General features: G+C 37.3%; 1 protein-coding gene across 1 annotated transcript; it reads right to left on the bottom strand.

The window, feature by feature from the left end:
• Positions 1 to 4,531: 4,531 nt before the first annotated feature.
• LOC126070448 (olfactory receptor 2L8-like) lies at positions 4,532 to 5,470 on the bottom strand. Its single transcript, XM_049874648.1, has one exon. The coding sequence runs from the start codon at positions 5,468 to 5,470 to the stop codon at positions 4,532 to 4,534; it is 939 nt and encodes a 312-aa protein (XP_049730605.1).
• Positions 5,471 to 7,738: the final 2,268 nt, after the last annotated feature.

Here is a 7,738-nt window from a genome sequence, read left to right as displayed (position 1 = left end):
AGAAGAAAGTGGGAGGCCTCACTCTACCTGATTTCAGAACCTATTATACAGCCAAAGTAGTCAAAACAGCCTGGTACTGGTACAACAACAGGCACATAGACCAATGCAACAGAATTGAGAACCCAGATATAAATCCATCCACATATGAGCAGCTGATATTTGACAAAGGCCCAGTGTCAGTTAATTGGGGAAAAGATAGTCTTTTTAACAAATGGTGCTGGCATAACTGGATATCCATTTGCAAAAAAATGAAACAGGACCCATACCTCACACCATGCACAAAAACTAACTCCAAGTGGATCAAAGACCTAAACATAAAGACTAAAATGATAAAAATCATGGAAGAAAAAATAGGGACAACCTTAGGAGCCCTAATACAAGGCATAAACAGAATAGAAAATATTGCCAAAAACGACGAAGAGAAACCAGATAACTGGGAGCTCCTAAAAATCAAACACCTATGCTCATCTAAAGACTTCACCAAAAGAGTAAAAAGACCACCTACGGATTGGGAAAGAATTTTCAGCTATGACATTTCCGACCAGCCAGATCTCTAAAATCTATATGATTCTGTTAAAACTCAACCACAAAAAGACAAACAACCCAATTAAAAATAGGGCAAAGGACATAAACATGCACTTCACTAAAGAAGATATCAGGCGGATAACAGATACATGAGAAAATGCTCTCAATCATTAGCCATTAGAGAAATGAAAATTAAACTACAAAGAGATTCCATTTCACTCCAACAAGGCTGGCATTAATCCAAAAAACACAAAATAATAAATGTTGGAGAGGCTGCGGAGAGATTGGAACTCTTAGACACTCCTGGTGGGAATGTAAAATGGTACAGTCACTTTGGAAATCTATCTGGTGTTTTCTTAAAAAGTTAGAAATAGAACTACCATACAACCCAGAAATCCCACTGTTTGGAAAATATCCTAGAGAAATAAGAACCTTTACACAAACAGATATATGCACACCCATGTTTATTGCAGCATTGTTTACAATGGCAAAAAGCTGGAAGCAACCAAGGTGTCCATCAATGGATGAACGGATAAATAAATTATGGGAATATTACACATCGATAAAGAACAGTGATGAATCTGTGAAACATTTCATAACATGGAGGAATCTGGAAGGCATTATGCTGAGTGAAATTAATCAGATGCAAAAGGACAAATATTGTATAAGACCACTAGTATAAGATCTTGAGAAATAGTTTAAACAGAGAAGGACACATTCTTTTGTGGTTACCAGAGAGGGGAGGGAGGGAGGGTGGGAGAGGGTTATTTACTGTTTAGATAGTAGATAAGAACTATTATAGGTGAAGGGAAGGACAACACTCAATACAGGGAAGGTCAGCTCAACTGGACTGGACCAAAAGCAAAGAAGTTTACTGAATAAACTGAATGCTTCGAAGGTCAGCAGAGCAAGGACAGGGGTTTGGGGACTATGGCTTCAGGAGACATCTAAGTCAATTGGCAAAATAAATTCTAATGAGAAAACATTCTGCCTCCCACTTTGAAGTGTGGCATCTGGGGTCTTAAATGCTAACAAGCGGCCATCTAAGATGCATCAATTGGTCTCAACCCACCCGGATCAAAGGAGAATGAAGAACACCAAGGTCACAAGGTAATTATGAGCCCAAGAGGCAGAAAGGGCCACATGAACTAGAGACTTACATCATCCAGAGACCAGAAGAACTAGATGGTGCCCAGCCACAACTGATGACTGCCCTGACAGGGAGCACAACAGAGAACCCCTGAATGAGCAGGAGATCAGTGGGATGCAGACCCCAAAGTCTTATAAAAAGACCAGACTTAATGGTCTGACTGAGACTAGAGGAACCCCTGCGGTCATGGTCCCTAAAGCTTCTGTTGGCCCAGGACAGGAACCACTCCAGAAGACAACTTATCAGACATGGATTGGACTGGACAATGGGTTGGAGAGAGATGCTGATGAGGAGTGAGCTACTTGTTATCAGGTGGACACTTGAGACTGTGTTGGCATCTCCTGTCTGGAGGGGAGATGGGAGGGTAGAGAGGGTTAGAAACTGGCCAAAGGGTCACGCAAGGAGAGACTGGAAGGACAGAGCGGGCTGACTCATTAGGGGGAGAGTAAATGGGAGTATGTAGTAAGGTGCATATAAGTTTATATGTGAGAGGCTGACTCTATTTGTAAACTTTCACTTAAAGCACAATAAAAATTATTTAAAAACAAAAGTACTTATTCATCTCTCATCCCTGCATTTAATATTTTAGATAACCCAGTGGAGACTCACCAAAAACCCTCATGCAGGACTTCTTGACCTGGTTGTTGATTCTTGTTTTTGTTTTTTGTATTCACTTGGGAATGTCCAGTGAGACTTGGGCACCATAGAACAAGTCACTAATGACACAGAATGGACCCAGGGAAGGAGTTTTTATAATTTTTCTGAATTCTTTACAGGTGTATTAAGGGTCAATTCAGTAGTGAAAAAATCACATATATTTGGCTAGATCCTTTAAATATTACTATTTCACTAATGTTTTATGGAGTCATCTATTTTATAGATTGCTTTTCAGTAATTGCATAATAATGATGTGTCTACACATAACAGTTTGTTCACCAGTTTTGATTATATTGGCCAACAAATTTAATAAATTCAAATAGAATGTGATAAATTCAGTAAAATGTATAAGCAAAAATCCTTCAAATATCACACAGTTTGGAAGCTATTTTTTCTTTAAGTATTATGTATTTTCAAATTGTATTCATTCTGTTGGAAAGGCCTATTTAATTATAAAACAATGTTTTATTATTGAAACAGGCTATAAAAGGTATTATTACTCACTTTGTTGGGAATAATATTCTTAAAATATGAAATAATGCATTTATTTGTTTATTTTTCTTATTTATCTTTATTCTAATACCACACTCTTTTTTATTATTATTTTTATTGTGCTTTAAGTGAAAGTTTACAAATCAAGTCAGTCTCTCATGCAAAAATTTATATACAGCTTGCTATATTCTCCTAGTGGCTCTTCCCTAAGTGAGACAGCACACTCCTTCTCTCCACCTTCTATTTCCATGTCCATTCAGCCAGCTTCTGTCCCCCTCTACCTTCTCATCTTCCCTCCAGACAAGAGCTGTCCACATAGTCTCATGCGTCTACTAGATCCAAGCAGCTCACTCTTCACCAGTAGCCATTTTCTTTCTTATAGTCCAGTCCAAACCCTGTCTGAAGAGTTGGCTTTGGGAATGGTTCCTGTCTTGGACTAACAGGAAGTCTGGGGGCCATGACCTCCTGGGTCCTTCTAGTCTCAGTCAGACCATTAAGTCTGGTCTTTTAACGAGAATTTGAGGTCTGCATCCCACTGCTCTCCTGCTCCATCAGGGATTCTCTGTTGTGTTTCCTGTCAGGGCAGTCTTCGGCTGTAGCCAGGCACCGTCTAGTACTTCTCGTCTTAGGCTGCTGTAGACTCTGATTTATGTGGCCCTTTCTGTCTCTTGGGCTCATACGTACCTTGTGTCTTTGGTGTTCTTCATTCTCCAACAAGGTCCAGGTTGCAATTTTTCATTTCTATATAGACTATCCATGGTCTCTAGTATCTGAATTAATAAGATGTTTCAACTGAAGAGTAATATTGGTTGTATATACATTTTTTTAAAGGTTTTGAAAATACTTCAACTTTTTAAATTTTTGGCAAAGACAAGGCATTGAGTATGTGCTGAGAGCTTATTGTAGGAGTGGCTCTGATTGTTTATAAATCATATTAATCTTCTCATATAGTAGGCTCTTATCCTTCTAAAGCCCAGTTGGCAACTTCACAGCCCTAATTATTGACCTTGAGTAGTCCTGTTAATAAATCACTTCCTTAGGATTTACCCAGATAAACCTTACTAAAGACAACCTTGACATCTATCTTCCATAGCAGTATAAACCACAACCCAAACCCATTGCCATTGAGTCGATTCCGATTCATAGTGTCCCTAGTGTATAAGGTCTTCTAAATACACGAAAATCTCTCTGCCTATTCCCTATACCTGCCAGTTCTGAATATTAGAAATATAGGAATAACCACTAGAAGTAAAAATTAATAGAAATAAACCTAAGATTCATTTGCTTTCCATTATATCCTCATTCTAAAATATTCATTGTTTTCTAGTCCTAATTTATTTATACTGGAAAATAAATTATATATATTAGAACTGCATGCTGAATAGTAACTTCAAAGCAGGCTGTTTCCATTCCAGTTTTCTATATTAAAAAAAAAATCTTACTCTTTAGAAATTATTGGAAAACATTTCTTTCACTCTGATAGGAAAATCATCACCACAAAGAATGTAAAAATTGTGGCTTGGGGATATATATATATATATATATATATATATATATATACACATTTGTTTTTTTGGTCAAATGTCAGTTTTTTAATCCACTAAGTGTATTCCTTGTCTTTAGGTCTCGAATAATAATTTCATAGTAACTGTGAACCCCTGAACAGATTTGCACCTGTAGCTTGGGCACTGATGCAGAAATTCTTGTCTACACTTTCACAAAGAAGATTCTCTGGATATTTCTCCTCAGGGCTCCCATCACCTCCTTGTTCCTCAGGCTATAGATGACTGGGTTGAGCATAGGGGTGATGATGGTGTAGAAAACAGCCAGAACCTTGTCTTCTGTGGGAGATCGGAGTGACCTTGGGTGGAGATAGGTGTAAGCAAAAGGTGCACAGTACAAAGTCACCACGGTGAGGTGCATACTGCATGTTGAATAGGCCTTCTTCTTCCCTTCTGATGAGGGCATGTGATAGACAGCAAAGAGAACCCGGCCATAGGAATAAGTAATGCCAATGAAAGGAAAAAATAGGAAAGAGATGGTGCTCACAAACACTGTGTACTCATAGACCCAAGTGTCCATGCAAGCCAGAGTCACCATTGCAGGGACATCACAGAAGAAATGATTGATGGCCCTAGATCGGCAATAGGGGATACGGAGCAAATATGCAGTATGGGCACAGGAGTTAATAGAACCCACTACCCAAGATCCTGTAATCATTAGCACACACACCCTTTTGCTCATATGGATAGCATAATGAAGAGGAAAACAAATGGCCACATAACGGTCATAGGCCATGGATGCCAAGAGAAGTAGTTCTGCACCTGCCAAAGTCAAAAAGAAGAAACTCTGGACTCCACATCCAATGAAGGAGATAAACTTGATTCCAAACAGGTAGTTGGAAGCCATCTTGGGGACTATGGTAGAGATGTAATTCAGGTCCATGAAGGAGAGCTGACTAAGTAGGAAATACATGGGTGTGTGGAGACGGGTGTCCAGGAGAATGAGGAGAGTCATGGACAAGTTGCCAATCAAAGCCATTAAGAAAATGAGAATGATGAGAATGAAGAGGAACAGGCCAATCCTCGATGGCGGAAACAACCCTAATAAGGTGAAATCAGTTGATGTTTGGTTATAATTTTCCATCAGCCATTCATGTGTTTTTGCTAAAAACAGACAGAAGAGTAAATAAGTTAGGTAAGTTAAGCTTTTTTTTTTTTTTAATTCCTTAGTTTAATCAGACTATGACTGATTATGAAATTTACTTCTCTTAAAAAAAGGACTAAACTTAGCTACTTTGAAAAAGAACCCTAGAGTTTCTGGCACCTTGATAAAATTTGAGGAAGCAAACATTTATGGCCAAAACATGTCATAAGAAATTTATGAAGTCAAAGAAAAAAAATATATCTGTAATGATTTTTATTGTCCCATATAAAATTAGGGATCAACAAGGTCAGATTTTATACTCAAGTTGTAAGCACTGAAAGTCTATTATAGACTCATATTATAAATACATTTTTATTACCCTCAAGGGATATGTTTTTTTTTCCTACATTTAGGTCCTAAGATTTTCAGCAGCAATGTATCAGCTCATGCTGAGGTATTTCTTTCTTGAGTGCTCTGTCCACAATAACGACAAATCAAACTTCCTTGAAGTGTGTTATCATTATTTGGATCTTCCGTTCAGGTGTCTGTGATGAATTATCATTGCGAAGTACCACTTACACAAAGTTATATTAATTTTTTTTTCAATTTTCCCTGTTGTGCATTCCTGTCTACCTCCTCACTCAATTTCCAAATTTCTAGTTAAAGCAGACCCATTACTGGAGCATCTGTATGCCATGACCATTGTAGCTGCCATGACTCAGCCCAAGCTCTCCCCAAAGAGGAAGTGCATTCTGTCATTCTGCTTACCTGATGCTTAGCTGACATAGCACATTGCACCTTCTCTTATTCATTCCTCTTTTCTAAATTGTTTTCTTGTATTTAAAACTCAATTACATGATGATTAAATAATAAAAATGTTATAAATTTAAAAAGAAAAAGTATATACAGTGATTAAGAATGAGAACTGAAGATGAGACAATGACAGATAAAATAATTCAGGTCCTTTGGAAGAAGGAATTTGGATGAAGAAACGGTCTCTCACTTAAATGTAAGGAAGAATAACATCTTGAGAATTTTCTAGATGGAGGTATGTGGGAGAATTCTCCAGAATGAAGACCACAAACGTATCACCTATGTCCAAAAAGGGTTGCAGTGTTCAGGACTGAAGTATTATGTTAAAGATAAATTCACCACACCTTTGAGAAAGTCTCCAAAATGAAAGGAGATTCATACACATAAGGACGGGTTACAATAATCAAGGTATGTGTGGGCTTACCCGTGCTTACTAATCTCTAGTGCACAATTTCACCTGTGGTGAAAAACAGGTGAAATTGTGCATTATAGGTTAAACACAATCGAGCCAGTGCATACCTTGCTTATTGTAAACCCTTGCACACCTTGCTTACTGGTTAATCTGTCCCTGCACATACATGTGTATACACATACATACATATACACTTATATACAGCAAGCTACAAATGACTGAGAGAAAATACAGGGAGAGGAAAAAAAATTCTGAAAAACATTGCAAATCTTCAGAGAAGACTGAGAAGTTATTAAATCAGCATTACAGAATATTGTGCTATATAAAAGGAAATATCAGGTAACAAGAAAGAGCTCCTGGGAATTAAAAAGATAATAATCTATATAAATGATTTTAGGTTAACATTTTGAAAGTATTTATAGAGAAAATCTTGCAGAAAAAAAGAAGACAACAATATAAAAGGACTGACATTTAGAAACGATAAGTGAATTAAAGTGGTTAAGCGCTACGGCTGCTAAACAAAGGGTCAGCAGTTCGAATCCGCCAGGCGATCCTTGGAAACTCTGTGGGGCAGTTCTACTCTGTCCTGTAGGGTCGCTGTGAGTCAGAATCGACTCAACAGCACTGGGACTGGGTTAAGTGAATTAAATATGTAATGTAGGAGGTGCCTACATGTGTTTATGGGCATTCTTAGAAGTGCGTATAGAAAAATAATTATGGAGTTAATATAATCAAAGGAAAACATTCAGAACTTAAATTCATGAGCCATCATATTCAAATGCATGCAAAGCACATAGAAAAATAAATGAGAACTATATTAGTGGAAAGTATTTTCTTCAAAATTCTAAATGTCTTCAGGAAAATATTTTCTTGAAAAGCCTCAATATCAGCTACAAAGAGAAGATTCTAAACCTGTCTTGACAGAAATAATAGTAATAATAATAAGAAATATACACAGGATGACCAAATACTGTCAGGTTTTCTAATAACGTTAAATTTTTATGTATAAACAATAAATCCTAGAAGCTTAAACAATACTCTCA

Source organism: Elephas maximus, chromosome 2 (assembly GCF_024166365.1).
Source record: "Elephas maximus indicus isolate mEleMax1 chromosome 2, mEleMax1 primary haplotype, whole genome shotgun sequence".
Taxonomy (NCBI): Eukaryota; Metazoa; Chordata; class Mammalia; order Proboscidea; family Elephantidae; genus Elephas; species Elephas maximus.
Note: the sequence above shows the minus strand (reverse complement) of the source record. Positions and strands in the feature narration are given on the sequence as shown.

Bases quoted from the DNA above. Each gene is read 5' to 3' on its own strand.
- LOC126070448 (XM_049874648.1), bottom strand. From the start codon at position 5,470: ATGGAAAATTATAACCAAACATCAACTGATTTCACCTTATTAGGGTTG.